Source organism: Saimiri boliviensis, chromosome 10 (genome assembly GCF_048565385.1).
Source record: "Saimiri boliviensis isolate mSaiBol1 chromosome 10, mSaiBol1.pri, whole genome shotgun sequence".
Classification (NCBI taxonomy): Eukaryota; Metazoa; Chordata; class Mammalia; order Primates; family Cebidae; genus Saimiri; species Saimiri boliviensis.
The window spans coordinates 121,331,318-121,351,654 of record NC_133458.1 but is presented as its reverse complement, the minus strand read 5'-3'; the positions used below and the strand labels follow the sequence as shown (position 1 = coordinate 121,351,654).

The 20,337-nt window shown below is 40.5% G+C and overlaps 1 protein-coding gene across 2 annotated transcripts in view; it reads left to right on the top strand.

Annotated features, from left to right (window-relative positions):
• Window positions 1-17,478, top strand: part of BMPER (BMP binding endothelial regulator) — a 235,566-nt gene extending 218,088 nt beyond the window's left edge. For both annotated transcript variants that reach the window (XM_074379842.1, XM_010341296.3), the window contains 2 exons: window positions 6,271-6,401; window positions 15,747-17,478. In XM_074379842.1, coding sequence (XP_074235943.1) covers window positions 6,271-6,401; window positions 15,747-15,928 — 313 coding nt within the window. In that variant the 3' untranslated portion in view covers window positions 15,929-17,478. The remainder of the gene's footprint in view (window positions 1-6,270; window positions 6,402-15,746) is intronic.
• The last annotated feature ends 2,859 nt before the right edge of the window (window positions 17,479-20,337 follow it).

Genomic DNA, 20,337 nt, shown 5'->3' with positions numbered 1-20,337 from the left:
GAACTCTGGATATCTGGCTCCAAGATGGAGCTGGCTCCTGCCACTCCTGGCTTGCCCTTCTGTTCTCCAGAGGCAGTGTGGAGAGTTCCCAATGAGTAATACATCTGTCATTCAAAACTGTGCCTGGGAAGCACAGAGGCACTTGTCTCTGTCTGACAGCAATGGCCCTTGTGCCAGAGAAAGCAGAGGGGAAACCACTTGGATATGCTGTTGCTAGGGAGCATAGATGTGTTTGATGTTTTGATTTTAGCAGTATTGGAGGTTTGCCTTTTTAATAACATGAAAAACTGTAGGTTGTTCTTATATCAAATATGTGCTTTATTAAAGCAGAATTATCTCATCAAATCCTTTTTTCCACCAGTCAGTAAATTAAAAAAAAAATCCCCTGAGACAGGAGAGGTGTGCAAGAGGTTCAAAATGAAAATGACAGCAGAAAGTTTCTTAAAGAAGCAGCTTAGTTCAGAGGTTGGTGTGGCCAAGAGCCCCTGTGGCCTTGGCCATATTAGGCAGTGGCCACACAGAGGCCACAGAGTGGGAGCAAGGATGGAATTCATGCCCTTCAGATGTCAGCGTCCTGCTGTCCAATCCTGTGGAAGCTGGGAAACGGCCATGAGGTTACTCTCGTTCAGTCTTTGAACAATTCACTGAATATTGACTGACCTATGTGTTCAAGGCCCTGTGCTGGGGCTAGATGAGCCAGACACAGTCTTTGTCCCCCCAACAGGGAAAGAGGTGATGTTTCAAAGGATCTGTGCAGTAAGAAAGGTATGAAGGACATGGGACCCCATGGGGAGTGGCTAACTTTCTTTGGGCCACTTGGAAGACCCCACTGAGGAATTTGAATTAACTCTTAAAGGATAGACATTAGATTTTTCCCTTGGAAAAGACATGGAAGTCCCTTCAAGGCAGGAATAGCAAGGTGGATGGAAGTACAAGGGTTGATGGGACATTCTATGACCTGGTAAAAGAATGAGTGGAGAAGAAAGAGATAAAGTTAGAAAAGTAGGCTGAAGTCTAGATTGCTAGGAACATTGAATTTGATGCCAAGAAGTTTGGACTGTTTTTCTGTAGGTGCCCAGTCAGAAGGTGAGCTTGATCCTAATCTCAGTACGCCTATAAATCCCTCTAGGAGGACGGAAAGGGATTCCCTGGTGCTGATGGAGCTGCACTCTTGGCAGCACCACCTAACAGAACTTTCTGCAGTGATGGAATTGTTCTCAGTCTGCTCTGTCTAGTATGGGGGCTACTTGCACCTGCCGCCATTGAACATTTGAAATGTGACCAATGGGACTGACCAACTGAATTTGTAATTTTATTTAATGGTAATTAACTTAAATTCCAATTTAAATAACCACACGTGGCTAATGGTTTCTGGTGTGACGTTTTCAGGAGGCAGTAGTTGTGGTTTGATGCGGGAAAAGAGTTCTGAAGGCTTCTCTGCAGCTGAATCGTGATTAGTTGGATTTCGGTGAGGGAACTGACCACAGGTCAGTTCTAATCCCACTACTGGGATGAGTGCTATAAGGAATAGGGTAAAATATGTCTTCAAGGAGTCTTCGAAACATGACACACAAACACCAAACACTGAGAGAAGGGAGGTAGTGGGTGTGTGAGAAAGTGCTGCCCAGCCTGCTGCCAGCTCCCTGGGCCTCTGCAGCAGCTCCGGGACTCCTCTTGCCTTGTTGTGGCACTGAGCAGCTGTGTTAACCACACAGAGCAAGAGTCCTGCCTGCACCTCTTGGCTGCCAGGCAAGATGCCAGGAGTAGGGCAGATGAATCACGAAACCATTTCTAGATACATTAATTTGAAACTCCTGTGACAGACAGAATGCTTTAAAGGAATTGCATTGGGCTGATTCCTTTGTTATTTTGCCAATTTTGTTGCAATAGAAACCCGAAGAATCAGGCAGCCTCTCTTCACCTGCAGAGCTTTCCTGGAAAAGCTCGGAGTAATGTGGCCTGTGTTTTCCCGCTGGAGCAGTGGGCGGCTGTGTCTCCTGACCAACTCACCATCAAATAGAACGTAATTGTGACAGAACAATGTTATGAGACTGGAGACACCAAAGCCATAAATCTACTCACTACCAGAAGTGATAAAATTCTGCTACTTATTCTATAAAAGCAATATGAATGTAGACTATGGGTGCATACTGATTAAGGAAAGGACAACAATCTTCCATAAACACAGAAAAACTCAAACTTCACTGTGTCACAAATTAGATTTTCCTCACACTGAATTATTAAGTGTGATAAACACGAATTGAATAGTTGAATAATAGTTTTGTTCCTCCCTAAAATTTGAAGTGCATTTGAAGATGCTTTTACTTTTCTCTTAATACCTTTGTAAGCAGCAGAAGCATGCGTAATTATTCCATGACCTATTCCACCACCACAGCAGCAGGCCAATGAAATGCAAGTGTGAGGGCAGTGCAAAGTGAGTCCAGCTGAAGTCTATCTCAAGAGGCTGTCAGGGCACAGAATGGGAAGATTTTAGCCGGAGGAATGTTGAATAACTAAGACCTACAAATAGACACTCTCATTTTCTCCCATTCTTTATTTTCTCACTATCATTCCTAAATTCTGATTTAAATATTAATATCTTTCATGATATTCTTTTGTGTAGTCGTAATAGTAAACTGGTGATGTTTAGCTTTTTAGAAAAGTGATATGTATTCACTGTGGAAAATACAGGTAAGAAAATTAAAGAGAAGCCCAATCCACTACCCCGAGTTGGCTGGTGGATTTGGTCGTATCTGTTCTCAGTTATTCTTGTTTTCCTTGTGTGATTACATGATGTTGAAACACAGTTTTATTATCCTTTTTTTTCCAGTTAATCCTTCCTGAACATTTTCTCATATTTAAAAATATGTTTCCAAAACATCATTGTAATGGCTGTAGGGTGTTTCATCATAGAAGTCATCTGAATTTATTTAACTGGGCCCTTATTATAGACAATTCAGGTTATTTCCTTTCTCTTTTTCAATGTAAATAGCGTTGTGATGAAAATTCCTAGATTTGAAGCCTATGTTCACGTGCATTACTGTTTCCTTAGGTGTAAAATTTTCATCAGAGAGTAAGAACCTTCTCTGGGCTGTTTATCCATATTACTCAATTGAGTGACTCTCTAGAAAGATCTAATGTATAGTTACTGTGAATATGGGTTCTGAGATCAGAAAAAACCAAGATGTAGTCCTAGCTTTGCAGTTCTGGATCTATGATCAACCATGTGACATTGAGTAAGTTAACTTCTTCAAGCTTCAGTTTCCCTACCTGTTAAATGAAGCAGTGGGAATCTCTGCCTCATATCCCATTGTTGCGTGGAGTGGAGGAGACAGTCCGTGAAAAACACTTTGCGTAAGAGCTGGCAGTTTCACACCTCTGCCAGCGGAGCAGGGGCTGGCTACTTCTCCATTCTCTCATAAACTCTGTTCATGATTTTGTGTAAAGATCATTAGCTTGCTAAGTGAAAAACAACACTTGAATTTTTAACTTCCATGACAAAACACATATTTCAAGCCTTTAAAAATATATAAAACATTTTCAAGTAAAGTACTGGCTTGGATAAAAAAATTTTCTCTCATTGTTGTTCCCTTGAGTGAGTGCTTAATCATGTAAAAAGGTCAAATCTTCCTTAGTTTTATAGCGAAGGCATATCATTGATTGTGTCTGTGGAGACAGAAGGGCCTGTCTGTGGGTGAAGGGAAGTATATGTACACTGTGATTATTAAATGTGTGCTTAAAACATTCTCTCTCAACAGTCTCAATGAATTGGATTTAGCTGTCTATATCTTCAATTGTGTAAATAGCTTCACAAGGCAAGTGGTAATCAAGAGAAAAGAAGGAAAACACTCACCAACAATCCCCTTATCCAAATAAATTACATTTTATTTGTTTATTGTCCACGGAATTTTACAGAAATACCATAGGCATTTGTTCAAATCCAAGGACACATTTCCTCACACTGAGACCAGCCTTTTCCCATATATGTGCCGCCATTTTACTAGGCCCATGAGATGGCATTCCATCCATGTCTTGGCAGTGGGAGCTGTGTATATAGAAAGAGACCCACCCCCATGGGCCAGGAGAGAGGGTGGGGAACAAATTCTACTGGGAAAGTGAAGCAGTAATGGCATTAGAGGTTAGAACCCGGGGCAGCCAAAAACGTTGCTGTGAAGTCTGAGCATGAATACAGTGGGTGTGGGTTATTCTGAGATGAAAATTGAAACAACAAAGGGAAATGGCATTGAGGGGGATTCATTCATTGATGTTTAGATGCTATTTTAAGGGCAAGCTTTATTTGGCTTCTCTTTGGAATTCCAGAGGCTCTACCCAGTGTAAAGACAGTACTGGGTGTTTAGTGCCTGAATGCATTTGCTAGTGAAGGTGATTTCCCGGGTTTCTGTAATAAACGTGGAAAAAGGTATTAAGAAATACAACCTTGAGCCAGGTGCAGTGGCTCACTCCTGTAATCCCATACTTTGGGAAGCCGAGGTGAGTGGATCATCTGAGGTCAGGAGTTCAAGACCAGGCTGGCCAACATGGTGAAACCCCGTCTGTAGTAAAAATATAAAAAATTAGCCAGGCATGGTGGCCGGTTCCTATAATCCCAGCTACGTGGGAAGCTGAGGCAAGAGAATTACTTGAACTCAGGAGGTGGAGGTTTCAGTAAGCCAAGATTGTGCCATGGCACTCCAGCCTGGGCAACAAGAGCAAAACTCCATCTCAAGGCAAACAAACAACAAACACAACTTTGTTATTACTACGAAGAAAAAAAGAACACTTTTTCTGTCCTGGTTATTGTGTCTTAGGTATCATTCACCAAATAATCTCTCAGTCCATGACACGGAAGAAGCCTCTTTAGATCTGTTCTTCTTTTGTCCCTGTTAGTTCCTATTTCCCAAAGCTGTGCCCTTGAGTGTTAGGCTGCAATAACTTTGAGGGTTCACTGTGGATCTATTGCTCCTTGAATCTGCTTTTTGCTGTTTGACACAGGTCCCACACCTTTGGAAAATGACATTATTAACACCCGATGGCAGTGTCATGATCACTTTTCAAGATCATAAGTGCAACTTGTACTCTTGGATATTATTTTTTCTGTGTTCAGCCTTGAAATAGCTTCTGTGAGGAAGGGAGTTTGCTGAACAAGGTTATGAAAAATATAAGGATAGTTTAATTTTATTAATATTGGAGGCCTCTTGCATAAGTGTTAATTTGCAACTGTTAGGCAGTAAATTTGCTGGAAGGGGAAGATGAGAGTTGTTGTATGGTATAATAAAAAGGACACTGCTTTCAAAGCTGGGAGATATAATTTAATTTGCTCTTTTCCACTTCAAAGTGCTGACTTTGGGCCCATGTATTTATTTGTAAAATGACCCCTTCATTTATAGAACAAGAAACTGTACTATGCCTTGTTTACTATTCAGTGACAGGCTGGATGTGAAAGCATTTTGTAAACTAATATTATATACTAATGTGAGGCCATTATTATGTCTTTGTGGTCAACATGTTTACAAATTTGTTAGTTTGCATTTACACACATTCCAGTTCAATTTATGTCCTGGTCCATCATTTCCATATTTCAGCTGTGGAGGCTGATTCAATCCTGTTTATTGTGCAGTCTAATTAGAGCCCTGAAATGTTTGCTTTATTTAGAATTTGTCACTTTACATTCCAAAGAATGAAGATTCAGTGTTCTTTAAAAGACTAAGATTCTAAGATATTACAGAAGTGAATTCTAATTGTCTGTCTTCAGAAAGCTATGGGATTTTGTGTTTTCATCAAGTTGGTCACCATTTTTGGAAACATTGCAGTAAAATCTGTTAGTTTTATATCAGTGTTCGTCACAAGATGGCAATGGTATTTCAGTGGGGTAGCCATTAGGCACGTGGGGCTATTTACATCTAAGTTAATCAAAATTAAAGCAAATTAGAAACTTGGTTCCTTAGTTTCGGTAGCCACATTCCAGGCACTCAGTAGCCAAATATGGACAGTGGCTTTGCACAGTAGAGATGACAGAACATGTCTATCCTTACAGCAAGTTCTATTGGATAATATTGCTCCAGAAGAAAGAAAATCTAGTATCACATTGTTCAGAGGTATCCAGTAGTTAAGTTTCATGCAGAATTTTGCCAATTTAGGTTTCTAACCTAAAATAGCAAATTTTAATAAGCCAATCAGGTTTCCCCGACTACAGCCTTTTCTGAAGTTACATTTAGAGTATTTATGGCTTGATATTTTTAAACATTTGTATCTCTCTATTGGGTCCTATAGGTCCTGTGTGACAGACATGTGTGAATGTCCAGTCCATAAAAACTGTTACTGTGAGTCATTCCTGGCATACACCCGGGCCTGCCAAAGAGAGGGCATCAAAGTCCACTGGGAGCCTCAGCAGAATTGTGCAGGTAAGAAGTCCTGGTGGGTCCACCCATCAGAAGTTTACTGCAATGCCCAAGATGGCAATGGAGGAAACTTGTGGATGCTGATGTGAATGGCCGCTTGCCCCCTTGCCAAAGGAAAATCCCATTGATAGCCCAGCTGGGCAAGGTAGACAGCACTTAAGATAAATGCTTTGTGACAAGCATATTTAAGCAATTTAAGGATTTCCACTGTTGCAAAATCCTCTCGACCTCAAACTACCAGCTGGATATACTTAGCTCATGGACAGTCATAGCTGTGGCTTAGGTTATGTGTGAAGCAAAGGAGATTTGGGACAATTACAGTCATTTAAGGTCTTCATGATAAACATGATAGTTTTTTTTTTTTTTTTTAGAGATTGTTATACAAAGCCTAGTAGCATGTTTTTCTTTTTTTCGCTCTGAGAGATTCCTATAATAGTTGTTAATAGCTCTTTTGCCTCAGGCAAGTTAATTAGCTTATTTGATATCTGTAAAATGGATTCCTTTATTCATCCAAGAAATATTTGTTACAAAATGGCTAGGTACTGGGCATTGTGCTAACATTGTGGGTACTTTTATGAATATAAGAGCTGAAGCCCTGGTCGTTGACGCACTGGCAGCCTAGTGGGGGAAACAGACAGAAACATAACTGTACAATAAATATTTGCAAATTATGGTAAGTATGAGGAAGGAAACAAACAGGGCAGAGTGATACAAAACAATTGGAGAGGGCTGAGATGGGCTGAAGAGGGCGGCTTCTCTGTGCAGGTGATATTTCAGCCTAGCCCTGAAGAAGTGAAGGGAGGGCAAGCATTCTATGCAGAAGAAACATATTTGATGGCATAAGGCAGGAGAAAAATTATTAGCTTGCTTTCAAAGTGGAGAGGAGCCAGTGTGGTTTGAGCCTGGTGGGCAAGGGGAAGAAGGGCACAAGAGGAAGGTGGGGTAGGAGCAGGAGCTGAACCATGAAGGACTTGGCAAGGCTTTGAAAGGAGTCTAGCTTTTATTCCAAGAGAAGTGGAAGCCTCTGATAGCTTTTAAGCATGCCTCTTTCTGCTTCCCAAAGATGACCCTGGATATTAGATAGAGAATAGATTGGAAGGGGACAAGATTGAAACCAGGGTACTAGGCAGGAGGCTATTGTGATAGTCCTGATGAAAAGCCGATGGTGGCTTGGAATAAGTTGCTGGCTGTGCATGTGAAGAGGAGGGAAGAGAGTCTAGATTTTGGAAATTTGCAATTTTACAATAATACCTGATATGTAGTTACAAACATTAGTGATATGTGGGTGCAGCATCTCAAAGAGTATCCAGGTCATAGAAGATGCTCAATCAAAATTTGAAGGCGAAATGGCTGAATAGTTGTCATTCAGTTCAAGGACTGGCAAATTTTTATCTTTAAATGGCTGGATTTGCCTGAAATAAAGACTGGGATTTTCAGCATACTATCCTAGTCCTAATAGCTTTAGCTCACATCTCAGAAAAGAAGGCCGTTCATGCCATGGCTGACTCCACAATGTCTACATTGGCTGAAGATAAGAGTGGTCATCTCGTTAAAAGAAGGGTCAAGAAGAATTGCCTTGAAGCTGTGATTGCAGTATACAGATATCGCATTCACTGAGACCTGTGAGTCATAACCTAGCTGGACATTGGAATCACCCTGGGAGCTTAAAAAATAAACTGAGAACCTAAGCCTGTGCCCTATGCCCTGACCTCTTGTTTCAATTGACATTATGTACCTGTTAAAACTCCCCAGGCGATTCTGACATGGCAGCCAGTGTTGAATTTCCTGAGTTAGTTTGTGTGTTTACTTGGGTGGCTTCGGGAACATAGGATGTTGGATATTTGGGGGTTGCTGAAGCTTCCTCAGCTGCCCCTTGGTTCAGTCACTAGTCTGTGTTTTTCAAAAAGCACCAAAGCCCTTTCACCTTCCTCTGCCTTCTGTTTTGGCTGTGCCCTCTCTTCTGCAAACTCAAGTCCAATCTTTATATCAGAGTTCACCTTTCCATAGCAAGTGAGCTGTTCTATCAATGCTGCCCTTCTCAGAGAGGTATTAATTCAATAAAAATAATTCACTTACAGTGTGGCTAAGGCTGCTGAAAGGTGAGGCAAATGGCCAACCTGTAACCTAATGCATCAGTGCTGGGTAGAATATGCAAGAGTAAGGTTTTTGAGGAACTGGGTCCTTCTAGCCATCTTGAAGACTCCTAGCACCCTTTATTTTGAATCCCCCATTCCTTGAATCTACCAGAAAATGAATAAATAAATGAAGTCAAGCACCCATGCAGCCATCTATCCTGGTATAATGCAGCGCTCAGCAAAATTCTATTAATATTTTTAGCTGTGGTAGTGCTGTGGTTGTGATCATGTTAGATATAGGATATATGAGCCTTCTCTTCCTGGCCCAGAGCTATACTTAAAACCGTTTCAGTGTACACATTGCATCTGAGGACTACGCATTTCAAGTCAGCATCTTGATTTCAGAAACTGAGTCTCTGGAGCTAAAATTACTTTTCTAATGGAAAAGGAATATGGCTCCTGAAAGATTCCATTTACTTCTTAGTTTAGCCATCTGGGTGAAGTATAACTTCATCGAATGAAGTTCAGTGGGAGGGGAATGTTTTAGACACACACACACTCTTTCTCTCTCTCACACGCACACATACACACATGCATACACACACTTTATGGACTTCCAGAGACTGACAGTTGGTACATGAAGAAGTAAATTTACAGAGATCTGTAGCATCTCTCAGTAGATTCAGTTCAGATTCATCTAGAATATTGAAGACTATAATAGCTATAGCTCCTAGGTCTTTTGACTCATGACAGCACTTAAGGCCACATAAGGCAAAGAAGAGAAATCTTCCCCAGAAAAAGTTTGGAAGTTGAACATATAAGAAGTCAGTCAGGCAAGAAATTCATAATGAACCAGTGACGTTTTAAAGTCTAGCCTGGATTTTAAACAATGTTATGACTACAGACACAATATGCCTCCACTACCTATAGCATAAAGAACTAATTTAGCATACAAATTACTAAATAAAATGTAATATGCTAAGAGATATAGTGAAAGTATGTAAAAGTTTAATAATAATCATTTCTATTACTATTCACCCTTTTTAAACATGTCCTTTTCCCCAAGGACTATACTAGCATTTTATACTATATTTTATCTTAATAATGCCAATAATACTTTATATGGTAACATTATATTACTCACATTTTACTGATAAGGACATTGAGACTTAAAATAGTTAAGTAATTTGCTGAAATTCACAGAGCTAGAAAGTGAGGAAGCTGGGAGTTGCACCCAGGTCAACTTGCATCATTGCCCCATCCTTAATCATTATGATTAAGGACAGAGATGATATCTGATCACATTTTATTAATCATTATGAGAACACAAAGACCCAAGAGCATGGTGGGAAAAAAAGAATGCATATTTATGTGCTTATATTAGTGTCAACTAACTCATCCAAACATGTAGCTAAATCGTAGTCACCTTGGTGACTTTCCAATTTCTGTTTGTTTGTTCCCTGTCACTGGTGGTTGTTACTCGGTACCTTCTGACTCTAAATTTGTTGTGATCTTGTCTGCTGTCTCTTACATTGTTGTCCTTAGCAGAATGCCTGCCACCTGCCTATTACTGATACTAATTGTCACTGCGCATTCAGTAATACATTTTATACGTGGAAAAGGTGCTCGAAACATGGGCGTTTGTATCTTTCTGCGACACAGTGGATGGTCTGCTGGGCTTGTGAACAGTTTCCTCCTTCTTTGTTTGGTTCTACAAACCCCAGATGGTTCTAGCTCCTTCCCTGCAGCAACTCTGCCCTACTTATATACACTGAGATTTTTCTTGACTGATTGGATGCTTCCTGTAAACGTTCAAGAGATAAAGTCAGATACTGTGACCTTCAGGATCCTGTAGTGGGATGCAGAGACGGTTGAGCTCCGGAAGTCACAGAGCCATGCTGCTTGAATGTATTGATAAAGCTGGCACACAATGTTTCTATGTTTCACCTATGGCTGTTGGAATGCCCCTTGGAGAATAAATGCACTCTAACTCTAACCACTTTGGCAGATCCCTGTTGTTGTTGTTACACTGTTTAACCAAATAAATCCTTTAAAATGCATGTGTGCAAATCAAATTACACCTATGTTTTAAGAAATGATCATATGCCTTTTACAAGTTTGAAAAAACAACTGAATTCACAGAGGGTAAATGAGGGTTCAGGGTAGTGTTAGTGTTCTAGGATCATCTAAACGTTGTGCTGAATTAAAGGCAAATCTGATGATGTCACTCCACAGCTTAAAACATCCCAAGGCTTCTGTTTGCCAAGGCTCATGGGGTCATTTGTGGTCTCTGACCCCTGCTTACTTCTATGCCTCTATCTCCTGCTGCTCACCCTCCTCAAGGTCCATGCTTCCAACCCCCCAAACCAAGGATCCACCCTTCTCTGTTTAAGCCACAGTACCTTGCTGCTGCCTGCACCCGCACCTTTGTTTCTGCTCTTCTGTGTATCTGAGAAGCTTTTCCTGTCATTGTCTGTCTGACAGGTTTGCTCACTTGATACACAGGATCCATTCTCTCAAGTTTTCCCTGATCTCTACCCAACTCTCAGCGCTGAGCTAATGTCTTTCTCTCTTAACTCTTCTCCTGTACTTTGTTCTCATTGTCTGATGTGACACATCTTATATTTTATTAAGAATGTATTTATACATCAGCTTTACCTATTTGGTTATAAGCCCAACCTTCTATAACTGGAGGACAGAGATGATAACTGATCACATTTTATTCTCCAGGCTTAAGAGAAAGCCTGGCACATAGATACTCCGTGGATGTTTATTGATTTATTCTGAATTGAATTGGAGATGAGGAAGGATAATACAAGAGAGAAAGATCTTTTTTTTTTTTCTCTCTCTCTGTCTCTAGTAGTTTTCATTTTCTGCAGTCTACTTTTGACTTGTAGACTGTGAGGGACATACCAGTCATTAGTAGTCGAAGGTAAAATGCCTCAGAAGAAGTTGAAAGATAGAACTAGAAGACAGAATTGAGAGGTCGGAGAGAGGAGAAGACATGGGAGAGTTCATAGCGAGAGGATAGTCAGGGAAACACAAAGAATGTGATAGGAAAGAAGAAATGCTACTGAGAAGTCTTTATACTACGAGGAATCCTTGCAAGACTCAAAGGGGAGCAAAGCCTCTATAGGGTAAGGTGAGTTGAAAGAGAGATTCTGGAAGCAGCGGGGTGGAGAACGAACTCAAGACTGCCCAAATGAAATCCACACTGGAAAAAGGAATGATGGATTGAATGTCATTAATATGAAATCCTCATCCAGGAGGTATGCACTGAGCTGCTCCCCCGTGCCTGTCCCTGTGTCAGAACCTTTGGTTACAGAAGATAAGAATCCTGCCCTCGGGAGCCCAGGCCTCAGCGATATGTTCTCTTCAACTGCGGGTGCTTGTCACAGTGACCCCCAGAACCTTTAAAATCAATAGCTACACAGATACCACTGCAGACTCAGAGCAAAAACCTTTAGGGATGAGCTGAGAAATAAATATTTTTTCAAAGCACCTCAGGGGACTCTTATGAGTATCTCTGACTAAGAACAATTGCTGTATTATAATTGGGGGATTAAAGCAAATAAGCCAATAACTATAACATGAAAAGTACTGTGGGTTGCAGAGAGAAGGCAACTTGGGGGGGATATCCAGAAACTATTTGAAGGAGGGGACATCTGCATTATAATAAAATGGATAGACTGGAAAAAGAATCAGAACTAATGGTAACAGATTTCAGAGGTCTCTAACTGGAAGAAAGAGATAAAACTGTATTAATTAAGGAAGAGAGAGAGATAAGAGAAAACAATGTCAAGGGGAGATTCCAGGAGGTAATGTGAACATTTAATGCTAAAAAGTAGGCAAAGAAACCCAAGAGAGACGGTCTTCTCCAAGAGTCAACAGAATAACCAGGAGAGTTCCGTGTCATAAGATAAAATGGACACAAAGACCAAATATTTTGCAGAGTGGTCTTGGGAAAACAGGAGTTGCCAAGATGTCAGTGGATATGGACATCAGGGAAAGCTTTGGAGGGAACTGCTTCGACCAAGGGCTGGCTGAGGAAGATGAGCTGTCAACGTTCATTAATTGCAGGCGACTAGGCTAACAAGACTACATTCTTCCACAACGTCTGGAGGTGAAAGGAAAAAGAAAATAAATCTGATGGCTTAGGGAATATTTTTGTTGTGGTTGTTGTTAAATAGATAGGGAGAAGATTACTGTGCTAGGAGACAGACAAAGAGTAGGGCAAGTTCTGAAAGAGATGGGGCAGAAAAGAAGAATGGCAGATCCAGGATGGGTGCACATGAGAAGAGGCAGTGAGGGGTGAGTTTAGGGTGCTCCTGCAGATGACCTAAATCCAACACTAAAAGAGGTGAGGGCTCTGGGACGGTGAAGTGTTCCAGTAGGGCTTGAGGTAGAAGAGGTTGGGAAATCGTAGGACCTAATTCTACTTTGGAAATAGTTTTCTTCTCGGTTGCTAAGAAGGAATGAGTCTCTGAGTGACTGAAGCATAAATGTAGGGTTTGTTTGCAGGATCAAATCTCAATCTCAGCCACTCATTAGAATCACCAGTGTGGGGCAAGGTTGGAAGGAAAAGGGGAGTGTTTTGTTTTGTTTCCTTACCGATATCCTGATCCCACCTTCAGGGGTTCTAATGCAATTGATCTGGAGTGAAGTCTGGGCATCAGGAAGTTTCCCAGGTGATTCTAACTTCTAGTTGTGACCACCATTAGTCTACCAAAGCATAACAATACATGAATACAATTACTGTGTGTAAATATGATACTCAGCTTGGATGTATATGCAGTGTATAGGGTATTTTGTTAGTCACTGAGAAGAGAAGAGGATTTTGAAGGGATCAGTGAAAAGTCAAAAGATTACCAGAGAAGCCTAAATTGAGAGAGTTTAAGGAAGGGTTATGTCCATCTACCCACTCACTCATCCATGTACCCGTCCACTCAATCTCTCAATAGTCCCCTGTGTATCTACTAAATGTTAAACACCATATCCCTGCAGAAAAATAAAGGAACAGAGCAGCATTCCCCTCTAGTAGCCTATATTTTAGTTGGTGTGTGTGTAGAGAGAGAGGAGTATGAGAGGATGAAACTGGTGACTACAATCTCATGTTGTAGATGCAGTGATGGGATAAGCAGCAGGTGCTCTGCATATCAGTCAAGGAACATCCATCTCATCCACACGGATGAGGTGGGAATTCAGTTGAAAAGGTTGGAAACTCAGTTGAGAAGAATAGAAGATGGGGTGAATGGTGGTGACATTCATTGAGCTAAATAATGGCACCAGATCGAGGCACTGGAGTCCACCATTCACAAGGGTGTCCGCTGATGTCATCTGTAGAAAAGAACAAGGGCACAGATCACAGAACAGGGTAAAGAGGGGTAGAGGACAGATCCTGAGGTGCAAATGGAAAATTCCAATCCCCTCTCTGTTGTGATTATGTCTGTTTCATAACAGCTTTATTGAGCAAATATTTATTGCTAGCTTCTATATCTAATGCTCGCCATGTTCCAGAAAATGTGTGTGCTAATGATATAGTGAGGGACCAGACAAAATCTCCACCCTCAGTGAGCTTACATTGTAGTGTTGGAAGACAGAGTAAATATGATACAATGTCAGGTAGTGGTATGTGTAAAGAAGATATAAATAGGGAAAGAGGTAGGGAATATGAAAATGCTATTTTCAATAGGAAGTTACCTTTGAAAAGGCACCGCAGAAAGCTGAGAGTGAGCTAGGCATAGGAATCGATAAGGCTTAGGTTACATGGGGTGTTTCCATATCATTGACAGTAATTAGCTGCTACGAATTCATCCCTGTGCTGGTGTATCAGACAGCAGCCATGTCATTAACCTCTGTCCCCAAATCATCTTGTATAAGGGCTTTGTTCAGAGCAGGTGTTTACTAAGAGTCAATGGTTTCATTAACAGTTGAAGCAGGGATACATAAGTAATATGGCAGTGCTTAATATGAGTCTATACAGAAAAATGTTCATTACAGAGTCAAGTCTGTTTTATTTAAATGTTATGTTTTATACAACTCGCTTTTTGAATAGTAAGTAAGAGGTGATGAGAGGTCATTGATTACTGTTTGGATAGAAGGTGCTCTCTCATTTGTTTTTAACCAGTGTAATGGATATTTGAGAAACCTTCATAGGATTTATTTTATGGTGCTTGTTAACTTTCTGTTAGTTAAATATGACCAAACACCAACATTTTGTGGGAATTCTAAATGCATAACTTGAAAGACTCAAAGTGAGGCTCATTTGCTGGCAAACCAGTTCTACCTTCAAATTTTACAATTACATGATTCCTCACCAGGTATTATTCTCCAAACAGCATAAACAATAGAGCTGTTTAAGCTGAGAATGTCTTCCATTGTTGTTACTTTTGTTTAAAGCAACTGTAAATGAAGATTGAATAGTTATTGGTGTTCTTGGAGAGTTCCTGCTCTAAATTGCTGCTCGTGTCAACATTCCTATTCTTGAGAAATGAGGGGTGGCCCCCTGGACTGTCACTAGATATAACTCAGATGGAAAAGTCTGTGTGTCACAAAACTTCCAGCATGTTTGCATTATGTTTTTCTGACAAGTCTAGTCAGGAGTTTTCAGGATCTCTCAGCATTTTGTCAAAATCACTTTGTGTCTAAGTCAATAAAGTTAGTAAATTGGCTGTGACATGGTAACGTCATCTGACCCAGCCAGCCACTGTCCTCCCTGCATCACACATCTGACTTTTCTCTATTTTGTTTATCCCAATCTTGCCCCAACATGCCTTAAATTTATTGATTTAACACGCAACCACATTGATTAAAATATGTCACACATTTCCACTATCCTTGGTAGGTCTTTTCTTTGTGTGTAATTTCATATGTTCGAATATCAATGTAGTTGCACAAAATATTCCTATTCATCACAGCTCAATAGCTGAAAGGACTATTTGCAGCAGATGTTTTATGCTATTTAGTTATTTGTACAGTAACTAAATAGCCTTAAAGATTTTCCTGTAGACTTACACATTTATAGTTTATCTTATCTCAGAATAAGATAAATTCTTATTCAGATCTAGCTACATTTGTTTTTATAGATGTAGGTGATTCCCAGAGTGTGTGAGGAGTGTTGTATGTTTGTAATTCTCTTGTTAAAATGCAAATCTGAGCCTGTGCTATGGAAAGGTCTATGCCGTGACATGAGCCTGCAGGAATGGCATCCGGCTGAGGGTAAATTAATGGGGCCTTTCTCCATGTCATGCCTTTGTCTCCTTCTGTTCTTCAGCCACGCAGTGTAAGCATGGTGCTGTGTACGATACCTGTGGCCCAGGATGTGTCAAGACCTGTGACAACTGGAATGAAATTGGTCCTTGCAACAAGCCGTGCGTTGCCGGTTGCCACTGTCCAGCAAACTTGGTCCTTCACAAAGGCAGGTGCATCAAGCCAGTCCTTTGTCCCCAGCGGTGACCTTTGTTTTGATCCTTAAGACTTTGAAACCTGGTGACTTTGACACTGAAGCGGAAGAGCCAATGAAGGACTGCAGTATTTGTGTGCCTGATTCTGTCAACACACACACACACACACACACACACACACACACACACAGAGTATATATGTGTATATATATAGATATATTCAAAAACATTTCATCATTTATATAAACTATAGGGGGATTATTATATGTATATTTTTTGCTATACGACATGTATTGTTTCTAGGATTCTAATCTGTAAGCCACTGAACGTGTATAAATACACCAGGTGTTTTTAATTTAATATGGTGGCATGCAGATACATTGGATAGTGTTAACATCACATACATTTGTCATTTTTAAGGAAGTTTTCTAAGAACCCTCAATTGCCTGCCTGTATTAATTTTAGCTTTGAGTCAGGATTTGTAATTGAGTGGGAAATGTGTTTCTCTGGAGAAGGGCACATTTATCTAGGGGCATTTCAGGTTTCCAAAGAAAGGAATGTATGCCTGGGAAAGATGGCAGGAGATTGGTGACCGGCCCTAATGATGCATGAAAAATGAGGGATAGGCTGTTAGAATGTATTAGGTCATGGGCTAATATTATTTCCAAAATTGATTGGCTGGTTGCCAAGTAATGTATATTTGTCACTAGGGCATAACCAAAGAATCAAGTGATTTCTTGCCATCCTTGCATATTTCTTGAGTCTTCTAATCATCTATGTGTGTATGATGGATGTGACCATTTATATGTCATGTGTTGAGATTAAAGGGTGCCTGGATGACATGTTAATTTTATTGAGCATGAGAAGGTATTTGAAGAAACTATTGCATAACATATGATGAAATTTTTATTTCTCTGAATCTCAGAGCAATCTAAGATGGGCAAATCTTATGAGTTGATGTAAGCCATCTACATTTTCTGGCTATTCCATATATAAAATGAAAGGCTTTAGCTATTTCTAGAGGAGTCCCATCCAATGTTATTTGGCGACTGTTAATACGTCATAATTATTTGACGGTGGAAAATCCTTTATTGACTAATTGATTTAACATCAGTCCAAAGAACAATCTCTATGCTTGCTCTCATTTATCTGCTACTAGTTACCATTTGATTGTCTTGACTTTTGTCTTCAGTTAAATTGGTGAAAATGTCAACAATAACAAAACCCACTGTGTCATAAAATAAAATGTTCTGCATTGTAGTCAATAAAGGGCTTCAGATGTAAAACATTGTATTTTCTCTCTCAAGATGTCCTGTGTTGTACTTTACGAATAAGTTTTTCAACTTCAGATTCATCAAATTTTAACAGCTTTATTTAGTTATAATTTTTATATCTTACAACAGTCTATATAAAGACTATCATTAATAGACAAAAGCAAACTCACATTTTCAACAACCCAGCATGTTGCCAATGCTTGTCAAAGACATTTATGTTTTTTTCACATTCATGACAGCTAAAGTATTAACTTGGATTTTTTTCTGTTTTGCTGGAAAATCCCGAGTTGTTTGAGTAAACTGAATAAAGTACAGGGCGTAATAGTGACTGGCTGGGGCACTGGGGCTTTTTTTTTTTTCAATTGTTGTGTTTGGATCTTAATCACCCTAGTATCTGCAGCCTGAGGTAGTCATGTCATTGTTTCAGTGCTGCCCTTGGAAAGTAGACTTTGACTTAAGTGCCTTGAGATCTAAGTGTGGTTTGTGACTGTGTCCACATGATTTAAGCATTTGGGGAGTCTCACTTCTGCTTATCTGTAACAAAGAGGCCATGTAGTACAGTTAGCAGGGTTGAGAATCAGGAAAACTAGACCCCTGCCACTACCAGGCTCAGAGACGTTGGCAGTAATGGGAGGCACTAAAGGCTTTCGAACACTTTCCTACTTATAATCTCAGTGATTCCCTGCTCTACCTTGACAAGAAGGGCAGGGAATGTCAGTTGACATGCCCCAGTGGTTGCTACCTTCTGTAAAACAAACAGATTCCTTAAGATTAGCTTTAAATCCCTTTTCACTTCACCGTAGGTTCTCCTCTGTGAAGGAGGGCGGCATAAGGGAAATGATGCAGAAGGGGGAAATGTGGATGGTTATTTACAGCTCATGATTCATCCAAGCTGTAACTCTTCCCATAAGGCTAACTGGCCTCTTTCTCAATATTTAATCATGGCAGCCAGGGTGGGTGAATGATGAAAGTTTTTCTGCATGGGCCAGTTCCATCATTTTGGGGGATGACTTGATTACAAGTTGGTGTGGCATTCCTTTAGGGATTAGCTTAACCTCTGTACATTTTTTTTCTCATTTCTAATTGAAGAAGAAAGAGAGGACAGAGTTATTTGGGTCTACTAATTCAAACAGGCATCTGTCTGATGGGAGAGGGTGAGGAAATCAGCGGAATGGTTGGTCTGCATATTCTTTTTTAGGCCATAGGCTACAGCTGAGCAATGACTTAGTCTAATGATTGAGACAATGAGGATTTACCAAGTGCTTCAATGACAGCAGTCCTGTTTTATTTACACGGGATGTTTTCAATGGGTTCTCAAAACTCTTGCAGAGTGAGATGACTTGAAATAAAAATGTTCTATGAATATTGAATTTGATGAGAAACAAACACCCTTGATGAAGAACAAGCATAATTATGATTCTAATTGCCCATAGTTGGTACTCAGTAAAAGTAAGTTCGTTCTTCTTTTCTTCTGTAAATAGGAATGTTTGAGGGTCCTGACCTAAACGTTTTTAGCTGTGAAGAAAAAATACCTCTTTGGCATTGACAAGAGCACTATTTGTTAATACTGTGGCACACTAAGAATCACTAACTCTTCAGGTTAAAGACCTCACTCAACTTATTGACTGCTTCCTGACCATCAGACTGTCCTGGTAAGAGTGCATCTTTCAGTAAGAATGAGAAAGACCCAGGAGGCTGACTCTTCTCCCAGCTTTCACTGAAACATGGATAAATCATTTCAACTGGAAAACTCTTCCATTGGTAAATATTGTTACAAAATATTTCAGACATAACAAAAAGGCATAGAGAATAATGTTGCAAACACTCATACATACATTACCTAATTAAGAAAAGTAACCTGGTAGGTAGTCAATAAATTTTTCTTGAATCAATAACATGTGATAAATGCTGCGTCTCATGGTTGCAACAGCTGTTTGTGGGTTTGTTCAGTTTGAGCCTGGTTGCATTCCTCTTCACTTTGCCACTCCTTGTCACTCACATTCATCTGGATCTGACAAGTAACAAGGACATGAGCTGGAAAGCTCTTGGAGTGGCAGGAGGAGACTGCCTTCAGGGACAGACGCCAAGATATTTTAATTAGCGATCTCCTCCATACATAACTCTCAGGAGCAAGCAAAAATAATCTCTGATTCTACATCCTGAAGTATAAGCCTTTGCAAAACTTGAGATTTAATTCTGAAAAATGACAAGTTTTAAGTGGGCCAGAAGGAATCAGGAGGGAAATGGAGCACATGTTGATAATTATTCCGACGCTGAGCTAAGAGCCTGGACGTTCATTTCTTTAAGGGATTCTTTCTGGCTTTAGAGTCATGATGCTACACTGGGTTTATTTAAATCAGTTGAATGACATGAACATGCATCAGATCCATTTTTATTGTGGTTCCCTTTCCGATTAATTTGAGCAAGCTAGCTTGGAAAAGTTCAATGTGGTGAGAAAAGATGGGAAATTTATATTTAGAGAATCTTAAAATATAAATTTAAAATATAAAGTAGGAAGATGTTTCAGGTAGTGGGAGAGCAAATCTCCTGGTAGCAAGCAGCTGCATACCTGGGGCTGCACCATCAAAGCTACAGGCTAAAGGGCAAGAGTGGAGCTTATGAGCGTGAGATGTGGCTGGGAAATGGGAGTGGGGTGCTAGGAGGCTGGGGTCTTGGCTTCTAGTCATATCACATGACTAGGTTGCATCTGTCTAGGTACTGGGGTAAATAGACAAAGCTGCTTGCAGCTAGATGTCACATCTGGGGAAGTCCTATGTCCTGTCCAACTGCCTCGAGAGTGGAGGAGGTGCCAACATCCCCACCACACATTCTCCACATGGCTCCCTGGTGGGCTAAGGTGCCAGATGGGAAGGCCTGCTCCAGCTATGGGTGGTGGTAAGCAATAGAGTGATGTGACCAGCCAGGCCTTTGTTTCAGTGAGATCAGTGACAGTGCAGTGAAGGTGGATTTCCAGTACAAAGACCAGGTAGGAGTCCCTGAGATAGTTCAGGTGAGAGATGAGAAGCCCCAAGACTACAAAGTAGGAAGTGGCATGGGGAGAAGCTTGTGACAGATTGGATGGTGGACAGGCCAGTCTCTGGCTTGAGTAACTGGATGGTGGTGACGGTGCCAGTTCCCTACAGAAGGAGCACTGACAAATATGTCTACAGGAATTTATATTGTCAAT